Source organism: Zingiber officinale, chromosome 6B (assembly GCF_018446385.1).
Source record: "Zingiber officinale cultivar Zhangliang chromosome 6B, Zo_v1.1, whole genome shotgun sequence".
Classification (NCBI taxonomy): domain Eukaryota; kingdom Viridiplantae; phylum Streptophyta; class Magnoliopsida; order Zingiberales; family Zingiberaceae; genus Zingiber; species Zingiber officinale.
In genome coordinates, this window is record NC_055996.1 from 87719617 (window position 1) to 87743881 (window position 24265).

The 24265-nt window shown below is 39.7% G+C and overlaps 2 protein-coding genes across 3 annotated transcripts; one reads left to right on the plus strand and one right to left on the minus strand.

Moving 5' to 3' along the window:
• Nucleotides 1-533: 533 nt before the first annotated feature.
• On the minus strand, nt 534-2289 carry LOC121992980 (protein FAF-like, chloroplastic). Its single transcript, XM_042547639.1, has one exon. The coding sequence runs from the start codon at nt 2112-2114 to the stop codon at nt 795-797; it is 1320 nt and encodes a 439-aa protein (XP_042403573.1). The 5' UTR covers nt 2115-2289; the 3' UTR covers nt 534-794.
• A 15844-nt stretch (nt 2290-18133) lies between these two features.
• Nucleotides 18134-23716, plus strand: LOC121992981 (phosphatidylinositol 4-phosphate 5-kinase 1-like). Of its 2 annotated transcripts, XM_042547641.1 has the most exons (10): nt 18134-19594; nt 19686-19847; nt 19965-20130; nt 20653-20763; nt 20885-21078; nt 21170-21300; nt 21387-21489; nt 22279-22908; nt 23190-23339; nt 23505-23716. In XM_042547641.1, the coding sequence occupies exons 1-8, from the start codon at nt 18414-18416 to the stop codon at nt 22550-22552; spliced, it is 2322 nt and encodes a 773-aa protein (XP_042403575.1). In that variant the 5' UTR covers nt 18134-18413; the 3' UTR covers nt 22553-22908; nt 23190-23339; nt 23505-23716. The 2 variants fall into 2 exon arrangements, with proteins under 2 accessions (XP_042403575.1, XP_042403574.1); XM_042547640.1 differs by having other exon boundaries at nt 22279-23339.
• Nucleotides 23717-24265: the final 549 nt, after the last annotated feature.

A 24265-nucleotide genomic window follows, 5' to 3' on the forward strand; every position in this document is an offset into this window, starting at 1 on the left:
TGCTTTACCTTCCCTCCTATTACATCAGTTTGCATGCTAATGGATGAGGCACTAGCCGGACACTGTAGATTCTAACTCCTAGTCATTAGTATATAAGATATTATCATTATAAGATTTGGATTTCGAATTTAGACATAATCAAGATAAAATCTCTTTTATATATCAATCATTATTTGAAAAAGTTAATAGTAATAATTTTTTTTATTTATCGTCATACTACACTCCCAATAAGTCAACGTCCAAGAATCTACGTGTATTCCAAACACAGAAAAAAAGTCGGCTTAGGTCAAACGCAATGTTGCTATTGGCTCTCCTCTCCCTGTCCAATTGCTATTATGCACTCCTTTAAAAAAACACAGGTTGACTTTTCGAACAAGAAATCATACCGTTGCGCGGCTTCTGTCGTTTTGGTGGTCCATGTCTACCGGTTCCATCGGCAAGCGTAGAAACACGAGCGGAAGAACATTCCACTCGAACTCTACGCCATCAGTCCTTAATTGATTTGGTTATTAGTATTTGTTTATAGCTAAGGCTAGAAAAAAAAGAGCTGTCCTCTGTTCATAGATGCCAATCAGGTTCCATGACCAAACAAGGAACAATACCGAAGCAATCCAATCATTACATTAGAAAATTGAATCAACGAAGGGAGGCAAACCAAACAGTGAAGACTTCTTAATTTGACCTCCAATGGTCGTAGCAACTGTTCTTGGTGGTAGTAGAATAAGCAGGGTAGGATTGGGTTAAGCAGCAGTCGGAGGATAAGATGGAGCTGTGTGAGGCTCCGGTTGGTTCGGTCAGGAGGAAGTCGCAATGCACCACGGTTCCCAAATGAACAACGGCTGCCAGAGCTGGCTGCACCGCCTCATGTCGTGCAGCAACCCTTCGCGGTTCTGCCGCTTGGCGGTGAAGAGCAACTTGGTGTCTGGCGCCGGAATGTAGTCCTCGCCGAGCCATAGTCCTCTGTAGCTGCCGAGAGTGGACGCCGCTGCCGCAGCTGCTGCTGCTGCGGAGGTGGTTGGCGGTGAGGTTCGCCTGGGTAGGTGCGTCGATGGAACAGTGTGTTTCGGTTTGCTTTCGTCACGGCTCGGGTTGTCGACCTTCTCTGGAGTTCGGACGCGGTCGGTGGACGGCATGCCGCCGATGAACTTGTTGATGACGAGAGAAGAGCGATGAACTTTCATGGTGCCGGTCTGTTTCTGGGGCTGTGTGCTCACCTTCACTTCCACCATGGTTCCTCTGTCCACCACTTCCACTTCCTCTTCCTCTTCCTCTTCTTCATAGCAATTCTTCTCATCTACTTCTTCTTCTTCTTCATAGCATTTCTCTTCATCTAACTCTATTTCTTCTTCCTCCTTAATTTGTCTTTCTTTAACATCATGTTCTTCTTCCTGTCCTCGAGGCAGAGTGCTTCCGGTGGTAGCCTCGGAGGCATCACTGAACTCATCATAACCAGGCTCGTCTCCATAGGTAGCTTCGATGAAAGAGAGGAGGAGGCGGCCATCCACGCGCTGGGCGTGAAGGTAGTTCTGAGAAGGAACAGACACGGCCTCGACGACGAGGCGGCCGTCCCGGCGATGAGGCCGCATGTGGATGCACCGCCCATCGCGCTGAGAGATGGAGGGGAGCGGCGGAGGGAACGACCTCACCGGCGACCGCATGCTGATGGAACAATGGTAGTTCACCGACGTCAGTTCCTTCCCTCGGGGGCGCTCCGCCGCCTCCTCTGCGGCAACAGCAACGGAAACATCCTCCACTTCCTCTTCATTCTCATCCTCTCCGAACTCGAGGTCGCTACCGTCCCCGAAGGAAAAGAAGTCGTCGGAGCCGGTCTCGGAGCCGAGACTCTCCGTGCAAATCTCGAGGCTCCTCTGGCTCAACGAGCTCGAGGACCGCCGCACCAGAGGATGAACATAAGGAGCCGACACCGGAGCTGCCTCCTCCTTCTGACATTGGATGGCGCTCCACGCCTCCATTTGTCCGGGCTGCTCCTCATCGCGCCCTGGGGGATCGGGGCGGTCGTCGTCGCTGATATATTTATCGGCCGGCGTCTGCCAGCCCAGCCTGTCCAAGAACGAGGCAGCAGCAGGGGATCTCTGCATGACAGCCAACGGCATCTTCGAATTGCACAGAGATGTGTTATTTTAACTGTAATTTTTTATTTCACTGCGACTCAAAAGCAGAGTCGATGACACACGGAATCGGAGTCGGAGGAGGAGGAGGGAGCAGAGAATGGGGTGGATTGTGCTTGTGCTTCTCAGAAGAGGCAAAGACTGCCGAGAAGCGAGGGAGGAGAGGGAGTATTTGTAGCTGCAGGGAAAGTCACAAAATTCCTAATCTCTGGGCCCTCCTCCATCCCTCAGCAAACGCACCTTCCTTCTGCTTTCCGCCTTTTATATTTTGTGGCTTACGACTTTCTCTCCCACAGAATTTTCCACCAAAAATAGTTAATACGAAGTGTTCTTAAATGTGCCATTCTCCATCAAGTGGAATTATATTCTGCGTAGTTTTCTGGCAGCAGGGACCTCGAATATATGACGAAATCCCTTCTATCTCGACTCATCTACTAAATTTCATTCACAGACTCTGCTCCTTATGGATTATTCTCGCTATTCATCTTTATCCGAGCTCCACCACAACAGTGTTGCATAGAGCGAAGGGATGCTGTAACACACTCGGGAATATGGTTTCCAAAAAGCTTCGATTCCCAGTCTTTCTCGGTACTCACTCAGAGAACAGCGAGCCACACTAGCGACTGAACATTCCATTGCCATTTGTCTCCGTTACTCCGTGGTACTATCTCCACTTTCGTTCCATTTTCAGATGGCAATCGATACTGAAAGAGGCGAAACAGGAAGTGGGGGGAAAAGATTGAAGGAGACCGTCCGTCGACATGAATCACATGGTGGAAACGATTATGATTGTGTTGGGAGCAAAAAGATGAAATTTCATAAGGATAAGAACAAGTTTAGCACTTAGAAGATGCTAATTTACTGTGAGAGGATATATGGCCGTATGCATGTCCTTGCAGGACATTTCAACTGTGACAGTTATTAGAATTGTTCAAGAACTGTGAAATCGCAAGTGTTATAACTAACTACTTCGATGGTATATGATAGTTATTATAAAAGAAATTGAAATAAAATAAAATATTATTTTAATAATAAATAATAATAATAAATAAGATCAACTCTTAACCATTTTAGTAAAAAAAAAAAAAAACCGCCTCTGACTTTTGAGCAAATGGTCTTTCAGATATCAAAGATATTTAAAGCATGTGTCTGACATTTTACGCCGGCATCAGGATTTTGCAGGATTTTGCTGAAAGTGAAGTGGCGGACATTGCCATCGGTGAGATTGGACCATCCAGTGGGTCCCTCAGTTAGATTGATGCAACCTGACATCATGGTTCCTCACGATCCAAGAACAAGAACGAAAACCCAATATAAAAATCAAGATTTAGATTAAACCCAAAGCACAAGATCATAACTCAAATAAAAACTTTTAAGAAAAAGAATAATACAGAAAAACATATATATGTTTTCACACTGTGGATAAAATTAGTGTATGTAATAAAATAAAATTTAATTTTACAATAAATAAGCACAATTAGTATATTTTCAAAATTAAGTTTAGAGTTGAATGTAAACAAAAATGGTCCAATGTTTTTATTAAAAATTTTATTTGGCTCAACTGAGGATGAAGAGCATTCACATTAATTTTCCTATCACTATATTTAAAATTTAAGATAACTCACTTTATTAAATTTAAACAATCATTTTTTACTACATTACATCAATTATCCTAAAATTTCTATTATCTTTAATTTTTATTATTTTCTTCTCTTTTTTCTATTATTTATTATTATATTTATAAAATGAGTGAGAAAAAAATTGAAAAGAATAAATGAAAGAAGAGAGATTGAAAAAAAATATTATTTTTTTTAGAATAAAAATTTCATTATTTAAATTTAGAGAATTATTATTTATCAAATCTAAATTTAAAGAATATATAGGATAATTGATAAAAAAAATTTGAGTTATCTTATTTAAAATTTAAGATAAAATTTTTAGATAGGATAATTGATATGGATGCAGTAAGTATTTATCAGCTTGTGTGTTAATTACTTGTCTTCTCACTGTGTTGATTGTCGTGGATAATGACAATTATAAATACGTGTTTCACTCATCCTACGCTAGCAATTAGTTGTGATATTCAAATCCAGGCAGATATATATATGTGACAAGGATGCCAGATAGACGTGGCCATACCAAAGCTTCAGCTAGTACATGGAAAATATAAGCCAATAACGTGTTGACTATGACCTAAATTGTGCAAAGATGTATGGTTGTGAGCTAATTCATGAGGTTTAAGATACATTTTATGGTAGGAATTTCATGCACAATATGCGACAAAATAAAAAGAAATCAAATTTTAAAGAGAGAGAAAAAAAAAATGAGAGTATCGTGTCACCGGCCACATTATCCATTGGGTTTGGTCATGTGAATCTTTAACAGCTTGAATGATGCTTCTTCCACCCACAGATGATCACAATCGCCAAAAGAAAAAAAAAAGAGGAATGGTAGCATAGTATTCCTCTAACTATCATTAAATGTAATCAAAATTTTGAAATTGAAAACAGGTATGACAACGCAGATGCATGATCGAACTGGACAAAAGCATCATCATTCACGCACTCGCCTAAAGGAATAGTTTCATTATTGGGTATAGAAAGCTCATCAATTCATTCTAACTTTCTGGGCCTCGATGAGATCACCTCGACCACCCATATGAACCCACTTTGTACTGCTAACACTAAGAATTAGCTCTATTGGGCACGAGACAAGCACTACTTCGACTAAGCCTTTGCCACCAAGTTATTGCACCCTACCATTGTCAATAAAGGTGTTTTTTTGTTTTTCGAAATTTTGAGCCACAGCATACCAATCTCCGACATGCAATCTGCAAAGGATCCAATTCCACCACAGACAAGGACTTGGAGATCGAGGGCAGATCCCCTGCTTTCTTTTGACTTAGGACCACTAGGATGTGTGCCTCAAGGACGGTAGGAAAGGAGGCTCTTTCTGAAGATGAAAATGAAATAATAGAAGGGCAGCTACTTGGAGGAATAGTTGGGTAGGGGCCCATGAAATGGACCAGCTCCTTTTTTTTTTATGCCGTCATGAAGCTGCCCAGAGCTACATTGCAACGGAAGGGTGTAAAGTTGTCATCCAAACATTCCTCGCTACGACGCATTTGCAAAAAATTTTCTTCCAAATGAAACATACAACCATGAGATACTAAAACGAGCACTTCTCAATTTTTCCCCAAGGTCAATAGAAATTTTTTATAAAACTAGATTGATAATCTAAATTTGATGTTATCTGATTTAATATTTTTTTTAATGCGGTCATAAAGCCATGTTGCTTGCATGTTGTCAAGCACTTGGGTTCACGATGATGGTACGGAGGATCAACAAGGGTCAATGTGTGGAGGATGAACTGTCTGAATTGCAATTGCGTGTAGGTCAACAGATTGAATTGAGTTAATCTGCATGATAGTAGATGATCACAAGCCCATGGGAGTCGCATACATGCAAGTATGTGAATGTGGGCATGCCACTCTGTGATTGAAAGGAACGCATGTGGTTGCATATGAGCAGAGTACAGAACAAGGAAAATGGATATTTAGCAACTCCAATTCAGCCAGATTGCATATTTTGCTTACGCGTGTGCTAACTATGTACAAATTTTACAACACTCGTTTACTGAGAAACAACAAATTATGACAGACTACCAGGATTAATTGCATTAAGCAGCATATCCAGAAGCCTATGATACTAAGGCTATCATTGCTTTCTCATGCATAGACACGAATCAAAATTGTGACAGACTAACAGGATTAACCGCATTAAGCAGCATATCCAGAAGCCTATGATACTAAGGCTATCATTGCTCTCTCATTCATAGACACGAATCAAAATTGTGAGACTACCAGGATTAATCGCATTATGCAGCATATCCAGAAGCCTATGATACTAAGGCTATCATTGCTTTCTCATGCATAGACAAGAATCAAGGAAGAAAGAAATCGATGATGAATAGGAAATAATGCAAAGGTAATGAAGGTCTTATTGATGGAGCAAAAAGTATTCACACTGATATTCAGTCAAAAATTAAACCTAAAAAAAAGGAGCATTGACATTACCAGTCATCCAATGAAAAAAGAGGATGCCATAGAGGATTCCCAAGTCGGATTCCCACCAGATAAGGCCCCGAATGGACTAAAATATTCTCTTGAAGTCCCCTTGATGACGGCACTGCCACTGCAAAGAGGTCTATCGCCGAGGTCAAGTGTGTGCAACCCCCAGTTGCCATTGCTAACACCATCTGCATGATAAGAACCATCATCAATGCCATTCGTGGGGAGTCAATCATGTCGGAACCTAATATAAGTTATAGTGAGTCACAATGTTGGAACTAAGAAGAATAGTTGAACCCAAGAATAGTCAACCGACGCTTGAATTGGCATTGGGATGTAGAAGCGGACACACAAGAAGCTGCCAGTGCTCTTGGCACATGCCAGATGTACGTCATGAGACCCAACACAGTACCGATGGCAAGTCACTCTCGCTATGTTATGTCACAATTTGGCTGCAGACCTCATACAACGACCAGAAAATGGCTGAAATTGAACATAAATTACAATCCACATGAATGGATTCCCTCGCATATGGCATTGATGATAGATCTTATCCAGCAGTTTGCATGGACGACACTAGAGGTTGTCCATAGCAACAAACAGAGGCCGTGCCCTTGACCTCGGCAATGGACTCTCCCAAGGCAACGGCAATACCAGCAACATCTGCTGCGCTGTCCCAAGCTTGGGGAATTCAAGGTGAGAGTATTTTTAGCTGTTCAACCGAGGGGGAGCTATGATAGGGGAAACATAAATTTGGAATTATATGGGAATTACTAGGGCTCTCTCTTGGTGCAATCGCTCTAAAATAAAATCTCTGTAGTAAAACAGCTAAAGCTTGGCAGCAAAACTTAAATAGCTGGTAAAATCAAGATTCCTATAAAACTGGAAGTACCAAGCAAGTCAATTCGTAAGATGGAAAGCACCATGTGAAAGTTCCTGAAAAGATACCTTTTACCTGATTTAGACAAGTTGTCGTAGTGCCACCACCCTTTCATAAGAATATCTCCACAGCATCCATGCAGATTTAAGCACGTTTTAAAAATTTATAAAAACAAAAATGCCTAATAACATGAGACTTGTCTAATTATACAGAACATATATTACTAAAAAATCAAGAACCATACCCTAAAAAATCCACATGGTAATACTAGCAGGGATCATTCAAATGTTTTAGAGATAGAATGCGCCTGCCTCCATCTGTAGATTTATTATCAAATCAGATAGTATTTTTCCTAATAAAAGTTGTTAGGATCAATAGCTCAAGCAACAAGTATTAATCAAATTGAGACTGTCTGAATCTTTTGCAGTAAGCTTCACTGTAACACGATTATACACGAGTTTAGAAGGAAACAAGAAAGTGCAGAGGCAAAAAAACAAGTCAATGAATGAATAGATAAAGAAGACCTAAATTCAGATAACATTTCTATTACTTTTCAACATAATAAAGATTAAAAAAAAATTAACAATGCGTTTTTGAGCAGATTATGATGGTCAACGTCACTCTCTATAATCAATGAAAATATCCAAGTAATGGAAGGAATTCAGAAATATTCGTGTCAGAGAAATCATGCAATGTTCTTTACATGCTCATACGAGATCAAACTTCAACAATAACCATGTCCATCACAGGTTGTCCCAATCAACTCTCCCATTGTATTCAGTCTCGACTCTTGAGAAAGTATCTCACTACTATATTATCCACAGACATCTCATATACAAGCGTATATTTCTATTCTCATCCCCTCTCTACGCCTGAACCAGATGATACCCATAATTAATCATAAGGGCATTTCACTCCATCTACATCAATTAATTCTGGAACTTCACTGAGAAATATACACAGAAAAAAGATTGATTTCACCTACCATATCACATTTATAGGAAAGGGCATCAGCTACCAACCAGTTATTTCCGTAGAATACACAACTCAGTAGAAATCATTTTCTAGCATTCAATTTCAGAGAACAAAAATCCTACCTTTCATGGCACCTGACACTTAATACTAGTAGTTCAACCCTGCAATCTGAATACACCTTTACCTTATGAGACCATCAGACCACCTATTGAATGTCTTCCTAAGCATTCTTGTTATATGCACAGTTCCTGCAATAAGACAGTTCCCTCCGGTGCAGTGACTTCACTGATGCCCATGATTAGCTAGCAATTCAAATTTAGAAGAATACAGCCATTGGCGAGAATTCCTGCATTCAGACATGCTGCACCTGTCGAGGGGATTCACCATGGTCCAATTGAACCAAAATGTATGGAGTTATCCAGTAGCTGGTTGGAGATTAAAATTACAAGACAATTACAAGACAAGTGCAGTTAATGAAATCAATTTCAAATTTTGCAAGCTCTTTCAATTTACACAAATATCTTCAATATTTTGAGAAAATGCCCAAAAAGGATCTTACATTTCTGCTCTATTCCTCAAAGTATTCTCTTCCACCGCAAAGATATCTCAAACATTGTGCATATCCATGTTTTTTATTTTCCCAAACCCTTAACACACTAAATAATCTTCTCCATATCGGGCAGCAGAAGGATATCAAATATATAGAGGTTATTTGATTCCTCCTATTCCCAGGAAATATAATCCATTACAATTGTGACACTACAGAACATAAGAATGGCAAGAAAATCGAGGATTTCCATCAATGATTCTATAAAACCTGTTGGTCACACACTTTTAAGCTGACTTCAATGGTGTTTTCTATTGTTTCAAACCATTAATCATATCTTTCAAGCTAGTTAGTGTTCAAGTAGCAAATATAGTCCCGTATAGGTGAAAAGGCTTGGCTGTACCTCATGCATCTAATATAAGCCTTATTGATGCCGCGTATAATGCCTCATTTTGGTTAAGCAAACATTTCTATAAGACAATTGCAAAGCACAGCATTCGTCTGTAACCAGCACACTTCTCATAGGCCAGGAGCATCTATAAAATCAATGTCCACATAAGTCCTTCCTATAAAAGCCATTTTTACCCAATTTTTCTTTATAATCAAGTCCCAAATGTATATGTTATGGACCAAGCCCATGCAACAAAAGAGAATCTGAAGCCCATCAAATGCAAAAGATACACACACAACAGATTTAAAAAAAAAAAAAAGTGCATATCAAGAGAATTAAATCAAGTATCTTTTATTTTCAGTAGAATTAAGTTTAGTATCTTTTTATTTTTAATAAGAATAAATATGTCAAACCACACAAAGCTCCACATGGTTTTTCATGTGTCCTCTTTGAAGAAATATCATGGCAGCATCCCTTTCTTATTCGGTAGTTGTTTTCTTCCTTCGTTGGGAAGGAACTTCAAAAGTTGTATTTAAATGGCTTAAATAATACAATAAAGATTATGATTGAGTTTACAAAAAAAAAAATCAAATTCATAGATCGAGAGGTTCTCTAATCCCCCACTAGCCTCAAACTCTCCCTACCACCATAGGCCGTCAAGGTCATAAAACCAAGAAGACGAAGATTGATCCCGTCAATTAGCCGGTACACCGTCCCATTACGTAATACATATCCAAGGCGCATAACAAATTAGTATCAGAGCTCGTCGTAATGGGTGACTCACAAGCACTTCCAACAACGCTTTGATGTGTTTCTCAAAATTTACGAGGACAAAGCTGGCAATGAAAAATGACAGAAGCTTATCCATGCTCAACTAGAGGAATTGTCGAAAAACTTTTCTAAGCTACACTTGCACAACAACCATCCAAGTGAAGAGAGCAACAACCATCCCGACCCACAAGGGCACCGCTTGAAAAGGTATCATGACCATGAGGAGGGATCTTCATATATATATACCACGATATTTGAAATTGGATTTCCCACGTTATGATGGTTAGGCTGATCCTTTGGGATGACTCAATCGTTGCGACCATTTTTTCACCATCAACGCACATCGAAGGAAGAAAAGGTTGGCTTGCCTTGTTCCATCTCGAGGGAGATGACCAACTATGGTTCATCAAACTAGAACGCGATCGACCTCATATTCAATGGAAGGAATTTAAAGATTAGAGTAATTTGAGGTTTGGGCTACCTATTCACAACAACAAATTGGACGAGCTTGCAAAACTTCAACGATCATGATCCATGGAGTCACCTGTAAAAGTTTAAACAATTGACGACACAAGCGAGTTCCTTAGCCTCATAACAAGAAGTGCAAATATTCATTAATGACTTCCAAGATCACATTGATGTGGAAGACGAGCTTAACCACCCAGAAATCTCACATCGATTATGAGTTTTACCCGTCTTTATGAATTCCGCTCGAAATGATTTGAATCAACCGTCACACCGCGGTGTGCCCCCATCCATCAACCAAAGCAACCATTTATCAAACGATTAAATCGAGCAGAAAAGGGCCTTTGTTTTAATTACAACGAACTTTACACTCCCGGTCGCCATTGCAAATATCTTTTTTTTGGCTTGAGGGATTAGAAGATTCTGATGAACAGGACCACTTCAATGATGTTGAAATTTCCCTCAATGCGATCATCGGCCACCGCAATCATCGGCACTCGTGCTCCTCAACCCATGTGGATTCAAGGACGAATTAACCACACCCCCTTGCGGGTCCTCATCGACTCGTGAAGTACTCATTGCTTTCTAAATTCAGCACTTGCATCCATCTTGGGCTTACCTATTGACAAACATCCTATGCTTTGGGTGGCAGTAGCTAATGGCGACGACTACAATGTCTTAGGGTCTGCAACAACGTCCTAATCCATTTGGATGATCACAAATTAATGTAGAATTCTTCATTCTACCATTGGGAGACATTGGAATACTGTTGGGAGTAAATTGGCTTCACGCCCTTGGTCTCATCCTTTGGGATTTCTCCCAGATGCGCATGAGCTTTCAATATACTGGCAACACCATTTATTTACAAGGATCGGGTGCTACTCTAATAGCGAAAGTGGCCTCCCTCGCAACAGCTACTGTCCCAAAAATTCATGAAAAGAAACCACGACGGAAAAGTATGTTGTAATTTTTGAGGAACCTAGCTACCTTCCACCTTTCCGCAGGTGTTGCCACAAAATTTTACTTGAACAATGTACCAATCCCATTGTGGTGTGTCCTTATAGATACCCCCATGTGCAAAAAGATGAAATCGAGCATTAATGCAATGACATGATTGCCAAGGGCCTGATTAGACAAAGCACATCTCCTTTCTTTTCGTCAAATTTATTGGTGAAAAAAAGCAGACGATACATGACGCTTTTGTGTGAATTATAGGGCTCCCAATGAAATGACAATCAAAAAAAAGTTTCCTATCCCCGTGATTGATGAATTACATGGATCTTTTTATTTTACTAAGTTGGACCTCAGATTCGGATATCACCATATCCAAATGGAACCGACCAATATTCCTATGAAGGATGACTTTTTGTAATGATCACGACCATTTTGAGTTCATAGTAATGCACTTCGGGCTCGCCAAGGCCCCCTTGACTTTTCAAGCTCTCATCAATAATATCTTTGGCGATTTTATGAGGAAATTTGTACTTGTCTTCTTTGATGATATCTTGGTTTGTCATGCTCCTTGGGAGGAACATCTCCATCATTTATAGCTCGTTTTTAAAATATTACAACAACAACACCTCTTCTTAAAAAATTCTAAGTGTTTATTTACTCGGACGAAAATCACCTATCTCGGTCACATCATTTCTCGTTTAAGGGTAGTCGTCAATAATGGCAAAATTGAAGCAATCCTCCATTGGCCACAACCCACTACTCTTCGTGCCCTTCATGGTTTTCTGGGCTCACGGGTACTACCAAAAATTCGTCCAAGGTTATGGAGTGTTGGCGTCCCCACTAACTGGCCTCTTGCAAAGGAATTCTTTTGAATGGAATGAGACGGTGGAATTGGCGTTCCAAAAGCTAAAGATTGCTCTTACTTCCACACCAATACTTGCCATGCCCAATTTTTCGAAGTCTTTCGTGGTGGATTGTGATGCCACGAATATGGGAATCAGTGCAATTCTCCAGCAAGAAGGGTGCCCCATTGCTTTTTTCAACTGTCCCTTGGCCCAATGACACAAGAAGCTCCCAGCTTATGAGAAAGAGTTCATCATCTAAAATTTTTATTGGAACAGCGGATTACCGCATCACCTCAACAACATTGGATTAGTAAGGTTCTGGGTTTTGATTTTCTCATCAAATATCAAGCAAGCTGAAACAATATGGCAGCATATGCACTTTCTCGTCGTGATAGCAGTAATGGTCAATTGACCGCCATCTCCATGCCTAAATTGAATTTAACAGAGGACATATGGTTTGAATACTCTTCTTTCCTAGAAATTCAACACCTTATTCAGGAGGCGAGGTAAAGGTCGCATGGAATACAAGGAAGGGATTTAATTCTTCAAAGGTAGAATCTATCTCCCTGTTGCATCTACTCACTTCTAGAATACTAGTCATGATACATGATGAGTTTCACAAAGGATATTAGAAAATGTTATATCGAATTACACGAGATTTCTATTGGCCCGGGATGAAACAACGCAGGTTCACACGTTTGTGCGTGAGTGTCTAATTTACCAACCCAATAAAGTGGAGCATTTGAAACCCGCGGGATTACTACAACCCTTGCCAGTTCCTCACCAAGTGCGGTCGAACATCTCCATGAATTTTATTGACGAGTTGTCTCTATCTCAAGGTAAAACTATATTGTTTGTGGTTGTGCATCACTTCTCTAAATATTCTCATTTCATCCCTTTATCACATCCATACACGGTTGTGAAGGTGGCTCGAGTTTTCTTTAATAACATTTTAAGCTTCACGATCTTGCAGAAATCACCGTGATGCAACCTTCACTAGTTCTTTATGGAAGGAGCTATTTCGCCTTAGTGGGACACAACTTTGCTTCTCATCCACTTACCATCCGCAATCAGACGACCAAACCAAAGCCATGAACCAGGTAATTGAGATGTATTTGCGTTGTTTCATGGGAGAATTTCCAAAGAAATGGGTATATTATATTTTTTGGTAGAATTTTGTTAAAATACTGACTATCACATGTCCCTAAGGCTACCCCCTTCAGGGTCGTGTTTGGGTGATAACCTCCACACCTATTATCATATTTGGCTCGTACTGCAGTAGATCAGGAGCTACAAACTTGGGAACAACTTATGAAGAATCTACGGGAACATCGGTTAGAGATAGGAGATATGGTGTTGCTAAAGCTTCAGCCTTATCGCCAAGTAAGTTTGGGGGTCCAATAATCGTTCAAAACTTTCTCCTCGCTTTTATAGGCCTTTTAAAATCATTGACTGCATGAGTCACGTCACTTACAAACTCCAATTGTCAAACCACGCAAGGCTCCACATAGTTTTTCATGTGTCCTCTTTGAAGAAATGTCATGGCAGCATCCCTAGCTTCCCAACTCTTCCACCCATGCATCAGGAAGATTACATTCCTTCTCCTCTAACTGTTCTAGACTATCGCTCACACCGTGGACGCTCCCAAATTCTAGTTCATTGAGAGGGCTTATCCCCCGAGATTTCATGGGAAGACGCAGTAGCTATCATGGAACATTATCCATCATTCATGTTTGTGGACAAACCTATTTCCCAGAGAGGGAATAATGTTATAGACCAAGCTCATTCAGCAAAGAGAATTTGGAACCCATCAAATATAAGAGATACACGTACGACATATTTAGAAAAAAAATGATGCATACCAAGAGAATTAAGTCAAGTATTTTTTATTTTCAGTAGAATTGAGTCTAGTATCTTTTTATTTTTGGTAAGAATAAACATGTCAAACCACACAAAGCTCCACATGATTTTTCATGAGTCCTCTTTGAAGAAATATCATGGCAACATCCCTAGCTTCCCCACTCTTCCACTCATACATCAGGAATATTACATTCCTTCTCCTCTGGTTGTTCTTGACTATTGCTCACACCGTGGACGCTCCCAAATTATGGTTCATTGGGAGGGCTTATCCCTTGCCGAGGCTTCATGGGAAGATGCAATGACTATCATGGAACGTTACCCATCATTCATGTTTGTGGACAAACCCGTTTCTCAGATAGGGAGTAATGTCATAGACCAAGTCCATGCAGCAAAAGAGAATATGGAGCCCATCAAATACAAGAGATACACATATGGCAGTTTTAGAAAAAAGAATGCATATCAAGAGAATTGAGTCTAGTATCTTTTTATTTTTGGTAAGAATAAACCTTTCTTATTCGGTGGTTGTTTTCTTCCTTCGTCGGGAAGGAACGTCAAGAGTTGTATTGAAATGGCTGGAATAATGCAATAAATATTATGATTGAGTTTACAAAAATGAAATCAAATCCATAGATCAAGAGGTTCTCTAATCCCCCGCGAGCTTCAAACTCTCCATACCACCATAGGCCATCAAGGTCGTAAAACCAAGAAGACGAAGTTTGATCCTGCCGATTAGCCAATAAACCGTCCCATTACGTGATTCATATCTAAGGGGCATAATAGTATCTCACAAGGTATTTTGCACAAATACATATGATCCAGATAGTTGCAGAAACTACCAAAATAAAACAGTCAACAATCGTAAAAATCATAGGTATACAAGGGGAAAAAAAGGCACCTTTCTTTTCTAGTCCATGGGCTATGATGCACTTAGAGCTTCTAACAGAAACAATAATATAGATGATCTTGTATGAACGTGTTACTTTCTCCATTGAATTCCCGTCTATATTTGCTATGAAATTTTGATGTAACTAACATTAGATTTGTAGGCATAACCTAATAGTAGCCACTAAGTGAAGCTCTAATAAATTATAAAAGAAATAAAAATATGATGAGATGACATGAACATGCATAAAGATGGGTAGAGTTTAGTGCAAAATTAAGATTCATATAGTTAACTAGACACTTTGTACAGACACCGGTTGAGATGATGTTGGATTTAATAATAAGAAGTAAAATAAAAGATATATGTAGTATATACATTTTAGTCATTCTTCTTATATCTCGTTTTACAATTAGATAGAATCATAGAAGCCATACAATGATCTTTAAAGGAACCTTGGCTGGGATAACTCCTCCATCTTCATCATATCCACTTGAGTGATCTTAGCAAGAAGGGCAGAGAGGCATAATAGGTGAGCTAGGTGCTATCATGAGAGCCAACCTAGATGCGGCCTTTGTATTTCAGACTTAGCCAGACTAATGCTAGAGGTAGATAGTTTTCTCTCCTAGTTTGCCTACTGGGTAAATCTGAAATACGACTTATACACACTCAGAAGTCGACCTCCAAGATATATGTTTCATTTGGAATTCGAACTCTGTCCTCTTATTGTTCCATTGAGTACTTTACCACTGCACCATACTCATAGGGATAGAATCTAATTGAGGATGTGGTTTTCAAGTGAGAGGCCAAAATCTAATTGAGGGAAGAGATGAGAATAAAAGGTAATTTTAGTTTTTTTCGAATTCTTTCCCTTCTTTTTATCTGGTAAATAAATTTTTATTCCTATCATCGTTTCCTACTCATTTTCTTTTCCTCATTCCCTTTCTTTCCTTTCTATTTCAGTTCTCCGGGTACTCAGGCCTAAATTTGAAGGAAGGATTTTCAAATCATCTACTTTTGGTCATATTCTTCCAGGGCTACACCTGATCATTTACAACTTCCCCCGCCAACCCAGTACCTAAAGCTCACCTACACCACTAACCTCGTCGAATAGCTCACTCTAGCCGAGCACAAAGATTCGGAATAGATTAAACTCTACCATATCACTCTCATCACCCTACCGAAATCCACTCGCTATCAAATCGTCCAGCCGACCGGGTCGGCAATCACTCATCTAACCCGTACACCAAAAGTCGTTACGGTTCCGTTTTCACCATCTCTTGGCTAACTGGCGTCTGGCGTCAAATCCATCATCGACGTACGAAATGATTCAAAAGAAGAGTTCAGAACCTACCTCAACGCAATCGATCTCCAATCGGCATCCGCGCCTTTCGATCGCTACTAACGACGTGCGATTTCGAACTTTGTCCACCATTCTCCCTCAAAAATGCAGGCCCTCGGAGAAAATCTGAAGCAGAAACATCAATGGAGTCGCAAACTTGCCGAGCCACATCCATTTGCAGCCGCGGAAGATGACGAACGTCGATCATCGTCAATACCTGCTCCTTCCGCGCATCTCAGATCCAAACCTGCGAAACCGCCACTTTCGATTTGCTACCCTCGGCCATTCTTGATCTTCCCGTTAGCCCTGGCCCCGCTCTCTATAGGCTTGCGACCGACATTGGCTTGCCTTTTTCCAGCTTATATCTTGACACCCGACCAACTAAAATATCAGCCCAGTAACCATCAACCCAGCCCACTAAGCCCAATTTTAACACTAGACAATTGGTGCTCCAAAATAATGGATAAATAATTTCAAAATATCTTCGACATATCGAACTGCAATTTGGTGAAATATTCTTTCCTCCTAACCAAGTTGCAAACTTTGAAATCATAAAATTTCAAATATGCTTCGTTTCAATATTTTTTTTACATCTATAATCATCCCGATCGAATTCAAAATTCCAATTATCCACCAATATTATTCTTTAATTCTCTCCTACCTCTTAATCATTTTGATATCTCTAGGGGTGTAATTGAACAGAATCGAGCCGAATACTTGAATGTTGAATTTGACTCGTTTATAATCGAACCGAGCACGAGTTTTATTTAACGAATATATTCATGACTCATGAGATTATTCGAACTTTTATCGAGCCTAAATGAATTTAATAAATATAAATTATAAATTTAAATATTTATTAAAAACTAAATTATATATTTTAAAAAAATTATAATATTCTTATTAAAATTTATAATTTATTCTAATAAATAAATTTTATTCTATATATTTATAAGTAGAATGTAAAATCTATAAATTCAATATCAAAACTATTATTTTTCATTTAAAGTTGATTCATAAATTTAAAAGATATTCACGAGCTAACGAGTCAAATATTATGAAACTTGAGTTTGATTTATTTATCTTAACAAGTCTTATTAAACAAGTTTAAATGAACTTTTATTTAATCGAGATTCAAATAGGTCATGAATCCATTTACACCCCTAAAAATCATCTAATTAAATATAAATTAACCATTTAGTATCTAAATGTACCCAACCAATTACATACATAGTATCAAAGATCATACATAATTGATGTTCCAACCATTATTTATCTCCAATAGTGATACATATCAATATATCATCCATGGAATCTTTCTCCTACTTCCACCAAATGACATTAATCAAAGATTAATCATTCACTTACTGTACTTTATCTTAGAAAAGTCTATTATCCTAGGGGTTATGGTATAGACATACGTGGTTTAAATTTTAATTATGATGTATTTATAAATTTTTTTTTAAAATAAAGGACATAATTATTTTTATAGGATGAATCAGTCAATTATTTTTTTTTTCTTAGTAAAATCGTATTTATGTGAAAAAGGTGAAATCGTTTGCCCCCATCATATACCAACTCAGATGACCTATGGGATCAGCAAAATCGTATTTATGAATCATCGTTCGCTGTTTTTCACATAGAACACAATGACGGACGATGTAACTTACGACGGCCGTTTTCGCTCGTTCCACGAAACACGGTGAATAACGCAACCAAAGCGGTGGGAGTTAGTGATTATCTCGGGAATACTGTAGCGTCGGGCGACGCCAACAACCCGAATGAGGTCTACGGTGACGGGACCGCGATCCGTTAAATTGAGAGGGGGCAGTTTGGTAATCTCGTACGCAAAGAGTCTGTAATTCGCTGGGTTTAATTCGTCCTTCGGATTCCTCGTCAGTTCGACGAGTCCATTGGATCATTCACAGGGTGGCGTTCGGAATCATCGAAGAAATAGAAGGGTAATTTCGTCATTCCAAGTGTCGAGAATGGTCTCTATGCTCTCTCTCTCCTCCAAATCGAAGCCGCAGCAGAGGAAAGCAAAAGCTAAAGAACAAAACAACACAGCGAGGACAGCCTCCGCTGGCCTTCCCTTCCTTCTCCTCTTTGATCTCTTCTGTTCTCCACTCCTCCGTCTTCTTTGCTTTATCTGCTTTGTTGGAGTTCCTGTTTAGGGATTTCTCCTTGGGTTTCTTAATTGTCGCGGATTTGATTTCTCTAGTAGTTGCCGTCGGTCGGAGGAGGGAAAAGGGGAGTAGAGGAATGCCGGGATTGGCTGTGGGAGGTTAGGCCTTTCCGTCGGAGAATGAGGAGGCATGGACGTGGCGGAGACGCCAATGGAGCGACCGACGCGACGGTTGCGGAGGGAGATAGGCCGGTGGTGGTAGCTGTCCCTTCTGTGGTCGCGGCTGAAGCGTTCCACTACTCGAGGAGTAGATCTCAGAGCGGTGGGGGCAGGAGAGTTGCTCCTGCCTTCGGTCCGCCCGACGAGGAGGCGGCAGCGGTGGTGGTGGAGAAGGTTCTGGAGAATGGGGACATGTACACTGGGTCTTTCGTCGGGAACGGCCCCCACGGACGGGGGAAGTATTTATGGGCGGACGGTTGTATGTATGATGGTGAATGGCGGCGGGGGAAGGCCGCTGGGAAGGGCAAGTTCTCGTGGCACTCCGGCGCGACGTTTGAGGGTGACTTCCGCTTCGGTCGTATGGAGGGGTTTGGGACGTTCACAGGATCAGAGGGCGACACTTACCGCGGTCTCTGGGTCTCCGACCGAAAACACGGGTACGGATGTAAATGGTACGCTAATGGCGACTACTATGAGGGTGGATGGCGTCGCAACCTCCAGGAGGGCCGAGGCAGGTACGTGTGGCGAACTGGGAACGAGTACGCCGGAGAATGGCGGAGCGGCGTCATCTCCGGCCGTGGGGTGTTTATCTGGGCGAATGGCAACCGCTATGATGGTCTTTGGGAAAACGGCGTGCCTAAAGGAAGCGGTGTTTTCACGTGGCCTGACGGGAGCTGCTATGTCGGTAACTGGAGCAAAGACGATCTCAAGAGCATCAATGGTACCTTTTACCCTGCTCTCTCCGGTGGCAAAAAGATCAACGGAAAAAGGAGCCCGTTCTCCCCCTTGGAGGAAACCTTCGTGCTGCCGTCACTGGTACCCGGTTCAAGGAAGAGGCCATCGGTGGATGAAGCTCTGCTAGGACGGAGGAGCTCCACCACGGAGAAAAACTTCCCAAGGATATGTATCTGGGAATCTGATGGTGAAGCAGGAGATATTACATGTGACATTGTTGACACAATCGAGGCGGTCATGCTCTACAAGGATGGGCTTCCCTTCGTTCAGGGCACACTAGTTGGTTCCATGCCGCAGCGGCGCAGCTCATGTTTCTCGTCAACGAGAGAACCAAAGAAGCCCGGGCTGACTATATCTAAAGGCCATAAGAATTACAATTTGATGTTGAACCTTCAATTGGGCATCAGGTAGATGGTTTGATATCTTGCTAGTTGGTCTCTATTTTCTGGCCTTAAGAATGACATCAACTTTTGTTGGTTCAATTTTCTTTTCTTTCAGTTATTCTGTTGGGAAGCCTGGTTCAGTGAGAGAGCTCAAAACAGGGGATTTTGAACCCAGTGAGAAGTTTTGGACAAGGTTTCCGCCTGAAGGATCAAAGACAACTCCACCCCATCAGTCGGTTGAGTTCCGTTGGAAGGACTATTGTCCCATGGTTTTCAGGTAATATTCATTCTAAGCAATTGTAGAGTGCATCTGTTGGATTTTTTTCCCCTGCTAATTTGATTAACTTTTGTCCTTTTGTTTTGTCTGAGTAATTTTTATTGGTTCTGTTTGCAGACACTTGAGGAAGTTGTTTAATGTAGATCCAGCAGATTATATGCTAGGTATATGTGGAAATGATGCATTGAGGGAATTGTCCTCACCAGGAAAGAGTGGGAGTGTCTTTTACCTTACCCAAGATGATCGCTTCATGATTAAGACGGTGAAAAAATCTGAAGTGAAGGTTAGATAAAAGATTTCCTTTTGGGTATTTCATTTTGTGTTTCCAAGTATTTCTTATCTTCTATCTATATGAATTCATCACGGGAAAGGAATGCAACTTAAGTAAGAATGGTATGGAAGAAGACTCAATCTAATAGTTGCCTATTGAAATAGGAAAATTGTGTTCTATTGCTATACTTATTATTCTCGTTTGAAATTAATGAATGGTTACAATATACTCATAGATTGACCTGTGAGTTTTGGTTATATTTATGAGTAATGCATATTTATATATGGTAATTTTAGTTTGTTAAGCTCTGGATTCTTGCTTTCAGTCAACATGAGTGATAAATTGTAAAGTAATTAGTGGTGGATATGCAAGGAAAATCCAGTTGATAGGCAAGGTGTCATCATATGTTTGTTAATGATTGGGAAATTATTAGATTTTTTTGTTAATACCCACCCCGTTTACAGTCACTTCTGTGGGAAATATTATATTCTTATCCTGATGTTGGCGTAATCTTCTCTAACACTTTTTATTCAGGTACTTCTTAGGATGCTACCAAGTTACTACAAACAAGTTTCTATGTACAAAAACTCATTGATCACAAAGTTCTGTGGTGTGCATTGTGTGAAGCCAATTGGTGCACCAAAGGCAAGTGATTTGGCTTAAGTTTCTGCACTATAACTTAATCTTTCTGCCTTCTTTTCTTGTTTAATTGTTACCGAAGGATAATATCAGCTTACCAATTTGGTTACCCCTGCCTGGATAATAGACACGATTTGTGGTAATGAGCAATTTGTTCTGCTCAGAATACCACATTCATAGAAGATTTGACCTGAAAGGTTCATCCTATGGTCGAACAACTTGTAAGGCTGAGGAAGAGATTGATGAGGTGATGACTCTGAAGGATCTTGACCTTAATTATGCATTTCGACTGCATAGGTCATGGTACCTAAAGCTTCTAGAGTAAGTAAACTTTCTAACTCTAGCAATTTTACATATGCTTTTTGACCTATTCCCACCTTCTATCATTTAATGAGGTCTGCTTATCTTTCAGACAAATCAAGTGGGATTGTGAATTCTTGGAAGCAGAGGGTATTATGGATTATAGTCTTCTATTAGGAATTCACTTCTGTGATGACATTTCACCATCCTGGACTGCCCTATCACCATGCTCTCCTCCTCCAAGTAAGTGATTTCTCTCAAAATTTGATATATCTATCAAGCAGTTTATAGAGCATGCAGCTCAGTCTAAAATAATATTCCTTTCTCAGAGGCTTATCGCAAGAGTGACTCTTTTCAAGATCTAGTGGCTTGGTCGGACTTGCAATTCTCAAAGTCTAGCCATCAGAATATGGATACGACAAGGGATGACTGGTATGTCTTATCAATCAACATAAGATCGATTAAAATATATTCTGTACTAATTGAATTGTTATTATGTGTTTACTATCAAGCACAAGCAGTTCTCCTTGCCTAAGATATTGATTCCTTATATTGAAATTATGTAGAAAATAGGTTTCATATACCTTCTCTCAAAGTATGTGTTTGAGAGGTTTGCCCTTGAGGAATATGTTTGAAATAACTTATAGAAATCATTATTTGTCTAGGTTTGCTAATGATAAGTTTCAACTAGGTGCTTTGCCTTGAAGAAGATGGTCATGTCTATTCTTTTCTATGATTATTCTTGTTCAGCCAACTTATCATTCTGGGTGTAAAAAAAAAGTTCCCAATGTACTGCAGCTTCCATGAAAAGAATATTTGTTTAGAATTAGCTATTCTTTGATCTTCTTCATAAAGCAATACCACACGGCAATTTTCGTTGCATTACATTTTAATTATCGTGTCGATCTGCTGCTACCCATTGTGCTAATAGAGGATGAGTATTGCATTGCTCGGGCCCCTGGCTGTTTGTTTCTAGTGTCAAGATAGTTCATGATGTTTAGGTATGTTTCAGTTCAATGATGTTTGCAATCTTTTTCTCTGTTTCTGGAATCATGGAGGGTAGATCTTGCCCTCAAAACTATTTATTAAATGACAAAGCGTGCAGATGTAAGTCTAGATCTTATACATGCATTCTAATTCTTATGATGTCTTAGTCTAAATTTCAACATCTGAAATTTTGTGTTAACAGCTGACGTGTCTATATTTATTTTCTTCACATAGGAAATCTTTACTTCAGCTGGGCATTAACATGCCCGCAAGAGCAGAGCGCACGACTAAAAGTGGATCCATGTCGATCCACAATGACTATATCCATAATGTAATTCTCTACTTTGGCATCATAGATATCCTCCAAGACTATGATATCTCTAAGAAGTTGGAGCATGCATACAAATCCTTGCAAGTAGATCCCAATTCCATCTCAGCAGTGGATCCTAAGCTCTACTCTAGGAGATTCCAAGATTTCATCAGGAGAATTTTCATAGAAGATGATTGATTTGAAAATAACACGGTCATATGAGGAAAAAAAATCTGTGGAAGCTGAATATCTCTGCACTTTTCTCAAAAGTTAACACAAGTCAAGTATGACACCTGAATTTGAAGCAATGCTATCAGCTGACTTGTGAGAGGTAACAAATCTCCTTGCAACATAGAAGACTGATGATGAATAAAATTTAGAGCTTCTTATTTTCCATGATGGTGGATTGGTGTCTAAGTGGGCATTTGAAGCTTAATTTTACACTCAGCCACTACAAATCAAAATAGAGCTTTGGCTGCCTATCAGATACATTGCTTTGAAGAAGGTTGGCTTACCTATGCTATGACTCAAACATGACATCTATGCAGATCTGAGTACGTAGCTTGAATTTGAGTGATTTGTTTTAAGATGGAAGTCAGTCGGTCATATCTGTTTGAGGCTGAATTTTGAAAGGCCACAATTTTTGCTTTCTGAAAAAAAAGAAGGAAATATATCATGCTCTTGAGAGTTGTGAAATGCATCCAATAAGGCATGTACAGGATGATCATGAACATATTTATAGATTAAATTTATTCCGACTTTTATATAATCATTTTACTGGTTTCCTGTTATCGTTTGCTGTTTGTTTCATATGTATTCCTACAAGCTTTTCCAGGCAAAGCAGAGAAACTGGCAGAGACTCTCACCCTCTACCCTATCCTCTGAGAAGAGAAAACTAGAAGTGTAAGAGGCTATGAGCATTGGAGCCAAAGAAAGTGGAGTGGAACGGCATCAAAAGCAGAGAAAAGTGCAACAACAAAGATGCGTGAGTTGATGAGATCTCTCTTTCTTGTTACCATCTCTCTCTCCATGTGCCATTCTTGCTTACCTTTGCACATCTCAATCTCTCTCTCTCTCTTTTTTTTTTTTTAATTCGATTTATTTTTTTGACTGGTCTTATCTAACGCTGCAGCTTCCACGTTTCTTGCAGAGGTAAAGGATGCAGACTACAACCTACTGGCGATTCCATAGAGATAAAACCTTTTGTCTACGGCTGCTAATTATTTGGTGTATCAAAATAAACTACTTCTTGTTGCATGAAGTGGGCAGCACGTCGGACTCTGCCGTGCTTGCCTCGTCCCAGTTTCTCTTTACAATATTACTTAATAATATCACTGAAGTCAAAGATTGTGTCAGCGTTTATGGATTCTATCGTGCTATTTTTCATTAAATAAAAGAGTGATCTTTACTACCATTTTTTTTATAATTATTAATAAAATGAACGTAAATAACACCCAACAAGAATGAAACTTGTTTTGGGTGACCTTGGCATTATATCATGTATGAACAAATATTTAGATCTTTGTTTTTCCACAACAATTTACTAATCCTTAGTTGTTTTTTTTTGTTTTTTTAATATAATTTAGATGTTCGAAGTGGCCATCCACTATGAGAAAAACATATGCATATTGCAGGTAACAGAATTCATTCTCTTATTGATTCAAATATCCCTTATTTGTTTATAAACCATTGAGGAATTTGGATCTGGTCTGATAATAAAAACCTAAGCTACATTGACTTGAAGGAAAATAAAAGTGAGGACCACTAGAAACAACGCACCATGAAATGAGGAACATGTTTAAGCACCATAAGTGTTGTCATTGTCCACTTTATTGTAATTATTAACTTATGAACTTATCAGTCTGTTCAACTTTGCCCCGGAGCATGGTGCGATAGTAAAAGATAGAATAG

Bases quoted from the DNA above. Each gene is read 5' to 3' on its own strand.
- LOC121992980 (XM_042547639.1), bottom strand. From the start codon at position 2,114: ATGCCGTTGGCTGTCATGCAGAGATCCCCTGCTGCTGCCTCGTTCTTG.
- LOC121992981 (XM_042547640.1), top strand. From the start codon at position 18,414: ATGAGGAGGCATGGACGTGGCGGAGACGCCAATGGAGCGACCGACGCG. The intron at 19,848-19,964 runs GTAATATTCATT...TTCTGTTTGCAG, and splicing joins TATTGTCCCATGGTTTTCAG to ACACTTGAGGAAGTTGTTTA. The intron at 21,490-22,278 runs GTATGTCTTATC...TTCTTCACATAG, and splicing joins GATACGACAAGGGATGACTG to GAAATCTTTACTTCAGCTGG.